Source organism: Ammodytes marinus (genome assembly GCF_949987685.1).
Source record: "Ammodytes marinus genome assembly, chromosome: 5".
NCBI lineage: Eukaryota > Metazoa > Chordata > Actinopteri > Uranoscopiformes > Ammodytidae > Ammodytes > Ammodytes marinus.
Window position 1 is genome coordinate 6,189,740 of NC_137234.1, and position 17,413 is coordinate 6,207,152.

The 17,413-nt window shown below is 40.8% G+C and overlaps 1 protein-coding gene across 1 annotated transcript in view; it reads left to right on the forward strand.

Moving 5' to 3' along the window:
* The window catches only part of LOC307250727 (transcription factor SOX-6-like), a 103,205-nt gene extending 88,946 nt beyond the window's left edge, over positions 1-14,259 (forward strand). Inside the window, exons 12-15 of the mRNA XM_080027893.1 lie at positions 4,431-4,539; positions 5,894-6,064; positions 8,141-8,354; positions 11,122-14,259. Coding sequence (XP_079884019.1) covers positions 4,431-4,539; positions 5,894-6,064; positions 8,141-8,354; positions 11,122-11,503 — 876 coding nt within the window. The 3' untranslated portion in view covers positions 11,504-14,259. The remainder of the gene's footprint in view (positions 1-4,430; positions 4,540-5,893; positions 6,065-8,140; positions 8,355-11,121) is intronic.
* Positions 14,260-17,413: the final 3,154 nt, after the last annotated feature.

The window sequence follows — 17,413 nt, forward strand, 5'->3', positions numbered from 1 at the left end:
ATTGATGAGGTAAAATAATAAACTACTGTAAAAGGCCAGGCACTACTTTTCCTGTTTCCATAAGAGGGGAACACGGTGGGTGATGGCAGAGTGAGTGCAGGTATAGTTCCACAGGCCACACACTGTTTTTTTATTGCTCCGAGATCGGTTTTCTCACTTTGGACGGTTGCTTGCGCACGTACACAATCACTCAACAGCTGATTCTAAACTGCAGTGCATTGAATGATGGGGACATGTGGATTTTTTCTGATGTCACATTATTTAAAGGTGCACTATGTAACTTTGGGTGTGTCTGAGACGTGAACATTTTAGATATATTCTCATAATTGAATAAACAAACTTTCCTCACAGCAAAATGTGATCCCTGGAACACTGTTTGAAGTAAGAAAGCTTCCTGAAAAGTTACTGTTGTTGTTTACAGCAGCAGGGCCCACAGTTAGGTTCACAACCATATTCTAGTCTTACGTTTGGTTCTATATGCTTTTATTTCGATTTATGATGATAGAATTATTCAATACAAATAATTACAAGTAGAGAAAATATCTCTTGCAAACTAACTGCAGAAAATTTAGACGTAAACAAATCCCACTCCTATCAAACTGCATAGTGCACCTTTAACCGTTAAGTTGACCGAAGGGCTAACACAGCACAGAAACCTGCCGTAGTGTCTTTTCTAAAGCTGTCAGCAGATGCCTCAGCAGCTGTGGAAGAGCTGGGGTTTGCAGTTTGGTCCAATTTGTCAGAGAGTGAACAGAAGTTACATTGTTCTTATAACCACCGCTATTTATAAATCAGCCATTTTTATACTGGTTAATTAAATAGTTAAAATAAAAAGTTTGTTTCCTCCAGCATTTTCAGCAATTTCCGCTCAGGCTAAGTTTGGTTAAAGTTTTTTTGAAATTGACCAGATCTCTACATTTAATTCTAATGTGGCTCATTACAGAGAAATGTCTGTTTGTCTGCTGTTTCCCCTGTTGAATAAAGTTGGTCAGTAGCTTTCCCCTAGTTTCCCCTTTCGCTAGCGAGTAGAATAATTCTGGAAGAAGGGAAATGGTTGTATAGAAGGTTTATATTGGCCTGTGCTGGTGGCTTTTTGGTCTGTGTAGGAAGCGCGCCTGTGAAAAAGCAGCAGCTCAGACTCCCAGTCCAAGTCTTGATTAAAAGGTTTGACGTAATGCTGCCTCTATTTGAAGCCTGAATGATATACATTATAATAAAGTGCACTACAAAGCCCAGTCTGGCACCTGCAAATAGACCGTTGAGTGTCTACTTGTTTTTTTTTTGGGGGGGGGGTAGGACTGGAGCCTCTCTCTCGGGGTGGTGGTGGTGGTGGTAGGAGGAGGGTGTCAAGGGCTATGAATAGGAGGAATGGTGAAAAGGAGAAGGAGGAGGAGAAGAAAAAACAGTCCGGGCCTGACTGACAGCTCTATCGGCACACAGCGACGTCTGGAGAGAGAGAGAGAGAGAGAGAGAGAGAGAGAGAGATGCAGAAAAAATTAGTGAGGGATTGTGGGAGGCGGGGGGGTGGGGAGTGAAAGAGGGGCTGCCAAACTTGATTGGTCTGGGAGGAGACAGTAAACGGCTGCGGGTCAGCTGGAGGCACGCCGTGCTGGCGGTAGGCGAAGTTGTAACTGTGGTAATGAGCTCAATACGGTGTGGATTTATTTTTTATTTTTTTTAAGAGAAAAAAAAAATTGTTTGGAGCCGTTACCACTAGCAACAGTGGAGAGAGAGACGCAAAATGCCAAGACGGGGAGAGACCGGGCGGAACAAAAAAGAGTCGAGTGTCTCATAAATTTGGAAATATACATTCGGCAGCAATACTCAGCCTGTGTGGACCTCGGTGTGGAAGCAATAGTCTGTTGAACACACTGCAGCGGGCGCAGATGTGATTTGTTGTCTGTGGTCCCGGGGTTTTTGCACAGATGAAATGTTTTCAAGTGAATATTGGGCTCCTCTTTCCAAACTGTTTTTAGTTGTAAATGAACTTGATATTTTCCAATTAGTCGTTGATCTCAATCTTTTATTTGGTGTAATCGTAACTTTGCCCCTTTGCACACGTCCTTCATTGTGTTTGATTAATGAAGTCCTTGGCTGCATGTCAACTCGTCCCATCTGAAGTCAAGTGCAACTCGTTTTGCTCCAGTTCATTTGAAATGTAATATCAAGTATGTGATGGGTTGCCAGATAAAAGTTGTTTCTGAAACAATGTGCTGCCTCCTTTTTTTTACTGTATTTGCCTGAGCACCAGGACTCCAAAACCCAGGTCCAAAAACCCGCTGACACTCACACGTAATTCCTACGTGATGAAGAATGGAAGACAAAAGCACAGTACAGTGTACACACAATACCAATGGAGTCTCATGAAAGAGAATTTTCCTTTTTTTTTTTTTTTTCAAGTCTATAAAGCTGCTCCAAAAAGGCATCAGTCCAGTATCAAACCATGCAGCCGTGCGCACGGGCCAAACCTATTTCAATCTGGACTAAACAAAGCAAAGACAGCTCCTTATTTCATACGCCACAAGGAACTTTCAAGTAGACCAACCGCAGGGGGAGTATTTGCAAATGTTGGCACGGGTTCTGCTGTTAATCTGTATTTTTGGATCGGTCCACCTCTATTGATGCTGTCCTAGTCCATTTTCCTAAGAGCGTAACTCTACTGTGCATTGGGTTTTCCACCAACCTCCTCCCCGTTTACCCAGGAACATTGGTAGAACGTCTCCTAACGACTTAGGATGTTTAGAGAAATGATCATCTGAGCACATCTGTCATGTTTAGCATCATTTTGAGGACTACCAGTATAATCTACGGTAATTACTTGTGTTGGAGAACCAAACAACTTTCACTTCCAGAATTCTGAAAGCATCATCGCGAGGAACTGACCGCTTACCTCAAGGCTATTGTTTAGCACTACAGGGCTTGAAAAAAGTCTTTATTCTCGTCTCTGGACTATAGTTTTCCATTCTATTCCACTCCTCTTTCCTCTGCTCTCTCCATTTCTCCATCTCTCTCTCTGTGTCTCTCTCCGTTCTTTCTCTCTTTTCTTTAGTCCTTTGTTAGGCGGTTGCTTCCTGCGGTGAGCATGGCACTGCCCAGGCACATGTTCTGTGGTGGGCCTGATTACAGCCCTGCCGTAGTGCTGACATTGGCCCGCGCCGGCTCCTCATCTATAAACACACACACACACACACACACACACACACACACACACACACACACACACACACACACACACACACACACACACACACACACACACACACACAAACACACATATACAAGCCGGCCCCTAAGTTCCACCAACTCTGCCAGCGGCTACCGCGGCATGACTTCACCCAGCAACCATTCCTTGCGTCAAACAAAATGCCTCTGTCACCAGAAAAAAGGAGGAGAGCTGAGAGAGGGAAAGGGGGGAAGAGAGAGAGAGAGAGAAATAGAGAGAGAGAGAGAGAGAAATAGAGAGAGAAAGAGAGGAGTGGAGCAGTGCGGTAGCTGTGCGGAGGGTTTCAATGTTTTCCACCGCAGTTTGGGAGCGTGGTTGGTTGGGGTAATTTTTAGCTGGAAGGCCCCAAGGCATGGGCTGCTCGTAGAAGTTATTTGTCTCAGAAGTGGAGTGGCAGGCCGGCCGAAAAGCCTAAATCAGAGGAGAGTGCTTGGATCATGGATGATGGTGATGGTACGTTTTCGGGGAAAAAAACAATGATGCCTCGAAGCCCTTTTTTTGACTTGGCTATTAGCTCGTAGCATAACAAACATCATGACTCATTTTCCTCACATCAAGCTAGCTGCATCCAAACACACCCAGACCATTCTTTAGGGGGTTGTGCAGGACTTTCCTTCTTCTGTCAACTCAACCCGGCAATTAGTTTTATTGTCACTTACCATCAAACTCATCCCTAGTGACACGATTGAAAAGAGGCCAGGCATTCACTGGTTGCCTAGGATCCAGAATTAAAAACTTAACAGCTCATGTCACATTTTTCTCGAAGTAAAGCCTCCTAGAAGGGATTTTAAATGTTTACGAAACAGTTAAAAAAATATCTGATGATTGTATACATGTAACGAGACCATCACTTTTCTGTAAGGTACATAATCAAAGTTTACTTTGCTTCACCATCGTCATATTACCATTCATAATCTGACATAGACACATATTAATACATACCCTCATGGCCATAAATCCTGCCGTCTCTCTTTCAGTGTCTTCCTAAACAAATGCACACACCTCTGGCACTCCCTCGCAAACATCTTTTGGATAGCGAGCTCTGGTGTCATAAAAACACCACCGCTTTTCTCCAACCGTGCCTCTAGAGTAGTAGAATCAAGACAAACTGAACGTACCTTTTGGCCACTTTAAGCCATGCTGCAGCCACATTCAATGTTGCCTCTTGTTTCACATAACCGTTCAAACCTTTTTCCTTGTCTTGCAGGAGCGGCTGCACTACGAGACGCTGAGCCAGCACCTGGGGAAGCTCGGAGAGGATGCTGGGAAGATGGTCCATCGAGTCATTGACCTCACCAGACCGGAAGACCTGGATGGTGAGCCCTCTCTCGCTGCCTAAATATCGTATATGTCCTATGTTATGTATTTGTTTCCATTTTTCTCTAGCATTCCTCTCTCAATTTGTTGAATTTGGTCTGACATCCTTTTTTGTGGATGCTAAATATCCTGGTAGTTCATAAACATACACACATAAGACCCGATGGCAAAAGAAAAAGGCTAAAGTGGTTATATGAAAGGAAATACGTGCTGAGTTGAGAGAGGCAGTAAGTTAGAAGCACTCACATCCTGTTCAGACTAAATTGATACCAGTGACCTTTGCCTGCGTGGGCCCCACATAGAGAGAGAGAGAGAGAGAGAGAGAGAGAGAGAGAGAGAGAGAGAGAGAGAGAGAGAGAGAGAGAGAGAGAGAGAGAGAGAGAGAGAGAGAGAGAGAGAAGAGAGAGAGAAAAGAGGGCCCCCACACGTCTAGGGGGGTCCTCCGCATCTCAATAAAGGAGAAACAGTCATCTTCCAGAAAAAGCCAGAACACGCAGGTATTCAGTGTGTACAAATATTTATTGTGCTCTGCAGGAAGCCTCGGCAAAGGGACACCCTCGACGGCTAAACACAGCGCTCAATGTCAACACGTTCAACATTTTACTCTCTTGAAAATTTTTACACTGTTATTATTCCTGCAAGTAGATGACAAGAGGCTCTACTTCCCCCCCCCCCCCCCCCCCAACAAGTGTTTGTGACACAAGATCCCACCCAGTGCAAGTATGCAAACAGAGCCAGGTCAGGCAACAAGTGTGTGTGGTAGCGAACGTCAAATAAGAAACCTCAAATTCTTTAATAAATGATGATAACAAGAATTTACTTCAACTTAAATGTATTCTATGCAGTCAGCAGATAACAATACAGTGTCCGCAACCTCCTCTGGACACTGACTTGGCATTAGTAATGTTTTTCTCACCAACCCACCTGTAACTCATATAGCTCCACTGTTTACAGGCGATGAGGAGTTGAGGATTGTGCATTGTGGTTTAGTATTGAAACAGAGGGCTACACACAGGAGCATATAGGCTGAGATACTATCTATGGCTATGGCGCGTATGGTTCATGTGTGTTTGTGTGACAATGCTGAGGGGCATCCCAGCCAGACCCCCAGAATCGCTTTTTTTTGTTATACTTTTGGTTATACATCCTGCAAAGGGGCCTGATAAACAAACAGGAGACCATTATCTATGCAGTTTCCTGCATTTCAAGCGTGAAAGTATGAAAGATGAACGTGTGTGTGTGTGTGTGTGTGTGTGTGTGTGTGTGTGTGTGTGTGTGTGTGTGTGTGTCAGTGATGGCGGGCATATGGAAAATATCTTTCTAAATGTCTTTCTCTCTTCTTGTGGCACACAGGGAATAACATGGCGGAGGCGCGCGTGTTCCGGGAGGCGCGTGGCAGGAACACCACCGAGCCGCACATCAAGAGGCCCATGAACGCCTTCATGGTCTGGGCCAAAGACGAGCGCAGGAAGATACTGCAGACCTTCCCCGACATGCACAACTCCAACATCAGCAAGATCCTAGGTCAGAGTTTAATAGGTTTATCTGAATCATTTTTTTTCAAACTTCCTATCAAGACCTTTGAAATGTTTTATCGTCCACCTCTGATGATTATAAGACAAGTTTATTTAGAAAGCACAATTCAGACACAAGACTATTCAGAGTGCTTTACAGGGGCATGAAATACATCAAGATTAGACATTAGAAAAATTGCATTTAAGGGATAGTAAAATTTAAGAAAATACATCAAGATTCAAGATTAGACATTGAACCTGTAACTGTTAAAGGACCTGTAACATAACGTCCTTTGTGTTTCCTCCCGGGTTCTAAATCACAGTTTACTTTGCCTCAACATCATCACCATAATTAGTCTAACATAGTCACATGTATACACATACATTACCACATAGCGACATATCTATGGTCTATCTTTCATTCACTTTCACCTGCATTGGACCTTTTAAAAACACTACCTCTTTTGTCCAAAGGTGCCACTAGAATCAACAAAAGCTGAAAAGCTCCGTGTAGCAACTTTAAATTTTTTCCCCTAAAAAAAAATCTGGGTTTGTATTGAATATGTAAATCTCGTAAACACATGCCTCGTATATATTTTTTAGATAGAAAATTAGTTTAAACTAAATTTTTTTGGATAAACCATCTAGTTTCTGGTAGACACATTTCTACAGTTCACAGGGTTTGTAACCAACAGGCTTGTGGACTATATAAGAAGGACTAGTGTGTTTTTAAACCTGGAACACTTTGCACACAGAGCTCCAGTGTGTGGGCCTGACTAGTGTGATGGATGCATTCAGTTAAAACGTAGCCGTGTTGATACCAACCTCCCCGACACAGATAGCCATTCACACACCGTGCTCAGCGTAACGGTTGAGCGTGAAAATGTTTCTTAAGACCTCCACTGTCCGATGCATGGGTTCCAACCAGCTCCTCCTGCGCAACATTAGCAAATAGCTTTTTCTTAGATGGCTCTGTGTTCATGACTTAGGGGCTTTAAACAGGCTCTGATAAAGGAGCGTTTTGTGTTTGACAAAATGCATCAATTTGATGTGCAAAAGGTTTAACGGATTTTAGTCAGATATACATTTTCTTATTATAATGAAATAAAAAGTCAGGTTTATGGACAATTGCGAGCAGTAAGATATTATTTTAAGAAATAATTTTCCTGTAATGTATCGAGGCCTCCGTGGCAAAAATTGAAAAGCAGGAACTAAAGTGCTCAATTGTGTATGTGTATATGACTGCATGTGTACAATTCATGTCTCTACAACATAATAACACAGCTGGACTCCAGGGAGTGGGTGGCAGGTTTAAAAAGAAAAAAATAACTCCCCTCTGTTTCCTGTGTGACAAAAGTACAAGAGCAGTTTGTGATAAACCTTGATAAACAGTGGAGCGAGGCGCAGTGTGTATATTCAGTTGTCGGAGAGCGGAGGAGGGAAAGCGCTCCTTTCCTTCGCAGATGTGCTGCGTTCCTTTAGTAATGGCCCTGTCCACTTGTTCAGAAGGTCCTCTTACCGGGGGAATTACAAGTACACAATGTATCATTCTTCTTGGGCCAAGAGGGAGCTGAGTGTGATCCACTCTGCCATTCTAAACAGCCTTAACTGTGAAAGACGCAGCGGTGTCTGTTTGCACGTCTACATGCAACCTTCAGAAAACCGCCACAAGAGCTGACATTTTTACATTATATAAAAAGCTCCTATATAAGTCCTTTGTATTATTGGTGCAATGTGCAGTTGATAGCAAATGTAAGATCACATATGTCATGCCCATTAGATATATTTTTTACCACAAACAGTTAAAGGTGCAGTGTGTAATATCTGAATATTTCGTGGCATCTAGTGGTGAAAGCTCTAGAATATATTCTACACATTGCAACTTTAAGCAAAATATTAAAAAACCTTTTTTCTCTATCATAAAAGTCATTTTACAGTCTCTTCCTTAAGTCTGTAATGTTGATTTCTTAATTTAAATATACGTATATGTCTTATTACTAAGTTTAGTGAAGATAAAATTAAACAAAAAAATTAAGTAAATGGACAAAATCTAAAAAAAAAATCTCAATCATTTGCCCCCTAATAGGCTCTCGCTGGAAATCCATGACCAACCAGGAGAAGCAGCCGTACTATGAGGAGCAGGCCCGACTCAGCAAGATCCATCTGGAGAAATATCCAAACTACAAGTACAAGCCTCGGCCCAAGAGAACCTGCATCATCGACGGCAAGAAGCTGCGCATCGGAGAATACAAGCAGATGATGCGCTCAAGACGTCAGGAGATGAGGCAGTTCTTTGTCGGGTGAGTACCGCCGTCTAAGTGCTATCAAAAAGACAGTTGTGTGTTGTTGAGGTCTTAAAAGGATTCAGCCATTCTGGAGAATGCTTGCTGTCAAAATAATTTTTTGTCTAAATCAGTGAATATCTCCTCGCGATCCCCAAGTACTGTGTGCACTGAAAAAAAATCTGGTGTAAACGGGTATGTACACAAAGGGAATGTCAACAGAGGGGGCCCATCGTAGCTAGTAACATGCCGGTTTACAGAGCCTGGTAAAGAGATTTAACAACAAGCAGTCTCCTGAATCGCTGACTCTACCTTTAAGATGACGTGCAGCCATGTCAATGTCCTGACTGCTTCATGTGTAAGAATACTAAGACTGCGCAGTGTCTTGTGCACAGTTTACAATGGTAACATTTATTAATTACACAGTGTGTTTTCACAGAAACAGCTTGTCCAAAAGCACTTTTCTGCATCGCTGCATTATATACAATGTTTGAAGGAATGAAGCACGTTTCTTAAGAGGGGCCATTGTGCATTGACGAGCCACGAGCCTCGTCAGACCACAGACTGTTCTCTGGTTGCGTTCCGAATCGCATACTCTTTCTTTTTTCTATTCTACATACTACATCCGACGATAAAAAGAATCTAGTTAGGATGCAGTAGACATACTATTGGGACATACTTTTCTCTCTTATTTCATCATAACATTGCGCCTTGATCTTGCCTCTTGCTTTTATATCCGTCGCATCCCCGTTTGTTTTCATAACATGGACCTATAGGCTTCGTCGATGTTACGTCACTTCACGTGCGCACTGGATTGTGGGTCAGAATCGCCCAAATAGGATGCACTTTTCAACACTAACAATCTTGGCCGCATGAAGTAGACCATCCGGGTATTCTAACCATCCTAAATCTGGCCACAAGAATCGGGACATCCTAAATCTTTTTTCTACATACTATATAGTAGAAAGTATGCGATTCGGAACGCAACCTCTGTGTCCTTACTCAGAATGACTTTGAATCATTTACAGCTGCACCTGTGACCTTTCACTTCAATTGTTGCTCTTTAATAAGCATGCCTTCCTGCTCTACACACCTTGACATGCATATGGGCATTTTAGTTAAAAAAAAATATCTTTTTGCTCTAAATTTCATTCAGATGATTCAAAAGAAATTGCATTGTTTCTTAGCACATCAGGTATTTTTTCTCAATATGCCTAAGTATGAAAATGAGCAAAGTATTCTTAACTCCATTTGCGAGAGGCTTGCGGAGACACCATCAGGATTTACAGACCGGTCTTGAAAATGTTAATCCATCCTTGGAACCTTTTTGTATTATCTGCAAAACCCCTTAGACGTTAACCAAAACGTTTTTTTTTTTTTTTAGAGTGTAGTCAGTGCAGTGAGGGGAAAAAACAGTGGCATTGTCTTAATAGGAACCAGCCATGAATGTGTTTAAAGGCATCACAGTGGCCTGTGTTTGAGATGGATTTACCAGAGGCCAGGGCTTTGAATAGGAGCGATTTTTAATAGCTTGTCATTTATTAAATTAGGACAATGCTAGGGCGCTTGCGGGCGGTGAAATTGGACACAGACAGACATAGTGGAATATGAAATGTAAGCAGATGTTTGAGAGGCGAAGGGCATAGACGTCACAGGCTGAATGCCACATTTACTGTGTGTGGTCAAGAAAATGCAACAAAAAAAAAAAGAAAAAAAAAAAAAAGCGTATGATTCTCCAAGCCTGGACTTTCAATCAAGGCTAAACCAAATAGCTTCTGGGATCCAGTACACACGTACAAGGCACTTCTGGCACATTCCATACAACTAAAACCTGGTGTTGTTTTAAAGCGTTGTTCTAATGTGAAAATGAATCTGTCAGAGAGAGCGTATACGGGGCGGTAATTGTTTCAGGAGACAGAGGAGGAGAAAACTGTTAGGTGAGAAAAGTGACAGCAATTTTGCGTGCTTGATGTGGCTCATTTAAAGGAGCCAGAGGGCCCTGTTTGAGTGATGTGTGTTTACCACCATTCCATATACTATCTTAACAGGTTATTTAACACACGCTACTGTGAGCAGGCAGGGAGAGACTTCGTGTTGGGACAGGCCCCGGCAGGATGAGAGAAGAGCTGCTTCTGTTAAAACTTAAGGAGCCTGAGAATTAATGCTTTTGTTCAAAGTGGTGTTGTTCAAAGGAGGTTATAATGTATCAATCAGACACAGATCAGTCCTATCTTTGTACAGTAGCCAGTTGATACAGCTGTGGAAAAAAAGGAAGAGACCACTTCACATTTTTCTCTTCAATCGTCATATTTACATTTTATAATGGAAATTATCTGACAAGTGTTGTCAGTTGTCTATATAACATTAGAAAACAATTCAAATACATACTTATAAATAGTCAAACCAGAGACACTGATCATTTGGAGTTATCTGTTTAATAACTATTTCTTTGACCAAATCATTCTTTGTTGATTTCATTGTTGAAGAAACCATGCTTAGTTCACCCCTTTGGTCGAGACTGAAAGACTGACTGAAAGATTTTAAAAACTATTACCGTAAAGAGATAACAATGACACTTTGTATCTACTTTTCATGGTCCCAATGACTTCACTGACCCCTCTGACCTTTCTTCTAACTCTAAACTGTGGTTGACATTTACCATTTCTGCATAAAAACTCTTAAACTTTTTGGAACGATTACCATACAATTTGGGCCACACATACTGTAACAATGCGCCATAAAGGTCCTTGACTAACTTGTCTGTCTGTCTGTCCTTGTGTCTCAGGCCTCAGCCCCAGCTCCCTCTGTGCACCAGCCCGGGTGGCGTCGGCGTTTACCCGGGCGCCATCACCATGGCGACGACGGCCACGCCCTCCCCGCACCTGACCTCAGACTGCTCCAGCCAATCAGCGAGCCCCGAGCCGGCCATCCCCGTCATACAGAGCACCTACGCCGTCAAATCAGAACCCGGCAGCGTGGTCGTCAGCGGCAACAACAACAACATCGGAGGAGGAGGAGGAGGAAGGGGCAGAGTCAGGGCCTGTGATCTGCCTAGCGACCGAACCAACGGAGACGAGGAGATGGACATGTACGAGGACTTTGAGGACGAGCCCAAGTCAGACTATAGCAGCGACCACGAGACGCGGGAGGCCGTCAGCGCCAACTGAAGACGCTTAAAGGTCGCAGTTGTAAAAAAAAAATAGAAGAAGAAGAAGAAAAAAAGACTCCTGTTATTATACTCAGAGACACTTTTTTTTTTTTTTTAAACAGTTTATTACAGAGACCCCCCCCCCCCACCCCCCTTCAGGCTAAACGTACTTTTCAGGACATGTTGCGTCATGTACTCAGCATGTAACCAGACCCCCGGATTCCCTAAAAAAACCCCAGTGGACAAAGTTCTTGGACAAAATCTTCATGGATTGATTTAATAAAGGAGGTCTGATGATGGGGGGAAAATGGCGACACCGGGGAAAACGACCGAAATAGACATTTAGACGATTGGAAACTGACTATGGACTTCAGTTTGCTACACTTTGACAATCTTAACAGGACGAGGACGAGAGACATAGAGAGAGAGAGAGAGAGAGAGAGAGAGAGAGAGAGAGAGAGAGAATGGGACAGAGAACATGTGAGCGACGAACACATTGCTGTGTGGTTTGTAAAGAGCATGCATGGATTTTGAAGCATCAGGAAATTGGTCTTCAACAGCTATTTGGTCTTAAATGTTTAAGGAGTGAGTTTTTAGTTTTTATCATTCTGTATTTACTTTTTTTGTGGGTTTTTCTTTTGTTCTATTGACTCTTTCTGACAGGTCACTCGCCTGTACAAACTCTGGACTGTCGGAACTTGAAATTTGAAAAAAAAAAAGTTTTAATATAAATCCTAGCTATTGTAATCTTATAGTCTTACTTTTTATTTCTTACGAACACAGTGCATCAAAATATTTTCTTTTTTTTCTCTCTCTGACAAACTGCTTACATTACATTACTGTTTTTATTTTTGTTTTTTAAAAATATCCCAGCTCAGGTATGATGTGCCAGCTTGTGAATGTGTTTTTTTTTTGTTTTGTTTGTTTTCATACAAAAAAGAGTGGTAGGACTTTTCAGACTGTCAATGAAATAAAGGGAGCAAAATCCCTAATATTACATTATTATTATTATTATTATTATTATTATTATTATTATTATTATTATTATTATTATTATTATTAGAGTAAGTGCGTACCCAGGCATTGTACAGATTTACTTCAAATGTGCCAAACCTACATTCACATTCACTTCGGGATATCGTAGTCTTAACTTCCAATGCTGCAAAAAAGTCTTATACAATCAGCTTTTTTTCTATCTGATGACGTTAGAATATACGTAATAATATACTGCTGGCTCCCAGTCTGGCCCAATCACAGGCAGAGTATAGGGAGGATATGTTTCATCACACATCACTCGCTTAATTACACACACATTTTGGTGTTGCTATCTGGCTTCCCCCTTCATCGGCTTTGAATTAGAGTAGCAATCGAAGGTGCTTCAGTGGGCGCACCATTGGTGCTATCACAAAACCACATTACCCATAATTCCTTGAGGCCAAACAACTTTGACAATGACACTTAGAAATTCCAGTTAGTCTGCCTTTCAATGTGGCTAAAGGTACAGGCACTTTCTGGCTTAACTTCTGCTTAAGACACTTAAAGAGTTCAAAAGTCTTAAAAGTGTTCCCTTACTGTAGGAGCAGAATTTATAAATATTCTGGATCCCTTCACTGTATTTTGAATTGTGTTTTGAATCGGTACTAAAGTGTAAAAAAAAAAAAAATATTGATAATAATGTTACTATTTTTATTAGCCTGTTCAAAATTTTTTTGTAAATGTCCTCTCAGCTTCACACATGGTAAAATACAAACACCAAACTTGTGTTAAAAAAAACAAATAAGAAGAATTTATAGAGTTGCAAAAGAACGGGTTTAATAACAGGTCTGTCATTTCAAAAAGGGTACAATTTTCTACTTTGCTTGTATATTTGGAGTAAATTATTAAGAGAAGAGTGGAAGGGAAGAGGACAAGAAAAAAAAAAGTTGTTCAATTCTTCACACTCATCTTCTCGTTCAAACAGCCCCAGTTCAAACAGCACACAGAAGATTTTTCCACAGTCGGAAGCGAGACGTTCCTTCTTTCTGGTTAGCAACAGTCGGCACCATGCTGGCTGAAAGGCCTACATGCTTTTTCCTCTATTTCACTCAAATGTCAGATTATTTTCAGTGAAGACACGTAATACTTTTTTTCGTTGTCTCTTTTCACTACGCTCTGCATTTTCGACATGTTTCCATTTCTCAACACCTGTGACGTCGTCGGGTGTGTGTTTTTTTTCTTGGTGCTCTGTTTTGCTGTGAGCTGTTACACACGTCTTATGGATACATATTTCTCTCCTTGACCATACTTGCCAGGTTTTTTTTTCACAAGCTGGGACTAAAAACAATAGTTTTTTCGCTTGTTGCATCCATCACCGGAAGAAAAATAAATAAAAGGCCACATGCATAGACATTTCTGTTATAGTGTCATACACATCCTAAGCACTGGATAAAAAAATTCTATGTTTTCATTTTTTTCAGTATTAACTAATGTGAAGTTGTTTTGATTTTTCTACATGAATAAATTAGAACAGTCACATGTTTGGGAGTCTTTATAGGAAGCCTCGTACATGCCAGACACGAGCAAAAAAAATTGCCATTTCTTTAGATGCATTTCATTTTTTATTGAAGCAGATTTTGTTGCCGCAGCGATAGCGCCGCCCCTATACGATCTCTTTATAAAAGGTAACCTCATGCTCTTGTCAGTTTGTGACCTGCAGAGGCGAAACATAAGCTTCTCCTGATGGTCGCAAAAAAACTTTTTTTTTTTTTTGTGATGAGTATTGTATTTGAAATTCAATTGTGCGTTTTAACATTTCATTGTATTTATTAGCCAGCTTTGGCTCTAAAAAGTGTCAGTACAACTTGGTGAGAAAGACAATCAAAAAAATAAATAAATAATGTAAAAAAAAAGTAAAGACTTGACTTGATTTTTTTCTTGCAAATATGTGACTCCTGCATTGCTTTAGAAGTGTTTGTTTGAGTGTGTGTGTGTGTGTGTGTCCTGTTATAGCTGTTTTTTTCTGAAATGTTGCTTTCTTTAAAACCCCTTCTATCAGCAGTATAACTAGAAATAGGAGATATAAAGACGTAAAAGAAAAATAGTTGAGTATTTTGTAAAACTGTCCATTTGGAGAAAAGCCCTCACACACCTATCTTGTTTTTACATGTAAAAGCACTGTGCGCAAACACTAGTAACAGGTAAAGCTCCATGAATTATTATTTCCATCGCTCCAAATAGTGTTCCCACTTTCCAGGGATCTAATAAGTTCCAACACAAGGTTTTCTGTTTCCAAAGTCAAGCTATTCCACTTGGTCTTTATATTTTGGTGGCCCATTACAGTAAATGTGGCCTATTGTTCCATTGTGTGTGTGTGTGTGTGTGTGTGTGTGTGTGTGTGTGTGAGAGAGAGAGGAAACACCACACACTCTTGACTGTGCTGTGGTGTAAACGCCACGGCGCCGGTGATCCAATCCCAGCATTTCAGAGGGAGAGAGAGAGAAACAGAGAGCTCAGCCATATGCAGCCACATCATAAATCTAATTGTAATTCCCAAATCAACTGTAGCGTCACCCCGCGAGGGGCGCCGGCAAGTTTGTCACACACTCCTTTGTGTGCAGTGTGTGTGTGTGTGTGTGTGTGTGTGTGTCTTGCTATAGCTTTTAGTTGGGAGGAGTGTTTGAAATCATACTTGTGCTGTCGCCATGCTCATCTCGTTAAATAAGTCATCATAATTTACATTTCCTTTTTCCTTTCTGCAGGATAGAACGTTGAGCTGTTTGCGAGTTGACAGATTGTTTCTGCGTGTGTGTGAGAGTACGCAAGGCTTTCAGCACCTTAACAAAGGATGGGGCAGTTCATCATAGTGGAGTCATAGTTTCATAGCTTGATATGTACACTCATCTAGGCACACAAACTACATTTTATCCCAGAAGGAAACTGATGTAATTCCTTTCATTATGCTTGTTTTCCCAGGATCTAAACTCAAAGAGATTAGCAGTCTAAATAAAAAAGTCAAATTTGTAAATATTTTTCATCTGAAAACTAGTAAGAAAAAACTAATGGAGAGACTTCAGATGTATGTGGTGATCCCACTGACACACACATGAACTGTCTCATGAGGAGAGCGGCCCAAACTGTTACCACAGAGGAAAATACTGTTTCAATAAAGTTTTTCCAACAAAAAAATCTTATAATCTTCTTAATTATATTGATTCATTGGTCCCTTACTGAGTCACATACTTAAGCGCAATAAGATTCTAAAACGAGTTGTGATGATAATGCTGGTACATAGACGACTATTCAAATACTATCAAACTCTGCACATCACTGAACAGTGAAAGTCAAACATTTAATGAGAAAAACATTCATTTGAACTTTTATTGTTTTTTTTTAAAGGTGCTCTGAAGAACTTTCAGTTTGTGTTCATTCTTGCACCCTCTTTGGACAAAAGCGGTAGTGTTTTTACTAGGCCAGCTGTTGTTCCTTGGTGAGAGTACTCATGACAAAGGCTTTAAGAAAAACTATATAAAAATAGCATTCTTTGCACTGATGGTCTCGTTTGCAGTCATTTGCAATCAATGCACATGTCATTTCCGAGGACAAATTAGACTGTTTCAGAAATATTTAAAAGTTCCTCGTAGCACCTTTAAATAGACTTCAAGTTGGATGTGCAGTGTCAAATGAGTCGGCTGTATTGTCTGTGAACAAAGAAACAAATACGATATGGTAAAATACGGTATGGCTGCTGCTACTGAACACGTCTGATCCTCAATAAAACCAGGAAAAACAAGCAAAGAAAAAAAAATAGTCACTATTTGGCAGAACAGCTCGACAGCTCGCCTAGTCAAACTGCTGATTGTTGTTCTCAAGTCTGAGGGAAAAACGGACATAATGATAGGCTCAGTGGTGATTACACAGGCTTTGAATCTACCTTTCTCTTCTTGTGGGTTTGGTGTGTGTGTGTGTGTGTGTGTGTGTGTGTGTGTGTGTGTGTGTGTGTGTGTGTGTGTGTGTGTGTGGAGATGATGCGGTGGTGGTCTGGGAAAGGGCCCTCTAGGCAGTTCAGTTTTTTTTGATTTTTAAAACTCATCTTGAAGAGCAGAGAGAGAGAACAAAATCCTTTCTTTTCCCCTCTTCTTACCAATCAGGCCAGTAGATCAAGGGAATTATAAATTGTTATTAGAAAGGAGGAGCCCCCCTTTCAGACGTGTTGGAGAGTCTCTTTCAATGAGGCATCAAAGCCACACTCTTTATGATCATAGGGTCTCCACTACTCATTAAAGTGCAAAGAATGGTCACAGTGCCGCAACACGCTACTGTCCTGTTTGAGCTAAGCGCTTATGATGCTTAATCATTCAAATGCTTTTTGATTCAGAAGGGGAATAATTGACCCTTGCACTTGTATGAGCTGATTATGTTTTACAATGAGTTTGTGTGTTCTTTAGGGTAAAAAGACACCAGGAAGTCAGTATTTGAATCAATTGTGTTTGAATACGTTTTTCTTTTTCGAAGACGTTCAGGTTACAAGTGTTGATTTGATTGAATTTCAGCATGGAGTCTATATTTGCAGACCCTGCAGTTGGTTCACAAACATTCCTCTACATGTATTAGTATTGAATAATACAATCATCATTCAAATCCCAACCAAATTATTTTGAGGGACCTGGAACCAAATGTAAGAATACAATACGTTTTAAAAACAAAACCATATTTTGGTGTAAGTATTTTTTAAGTAACTGCTACATAGTTATCCATTACCTAATACGTTTTTTTTTGGTAACTACTATATTGGTTTTATTTTTTTAGTAACTACTACATAGATGTATTAATATATATTTTTTCAAGTAATTATTACATTGTTATGCTTTACCTAATACATCGTGTTTTTTTAGTTTTTTTTAGTAACTGCAGCATAATAATAGCCTGGAAATCCAGATCTGCAGCTGGCAAA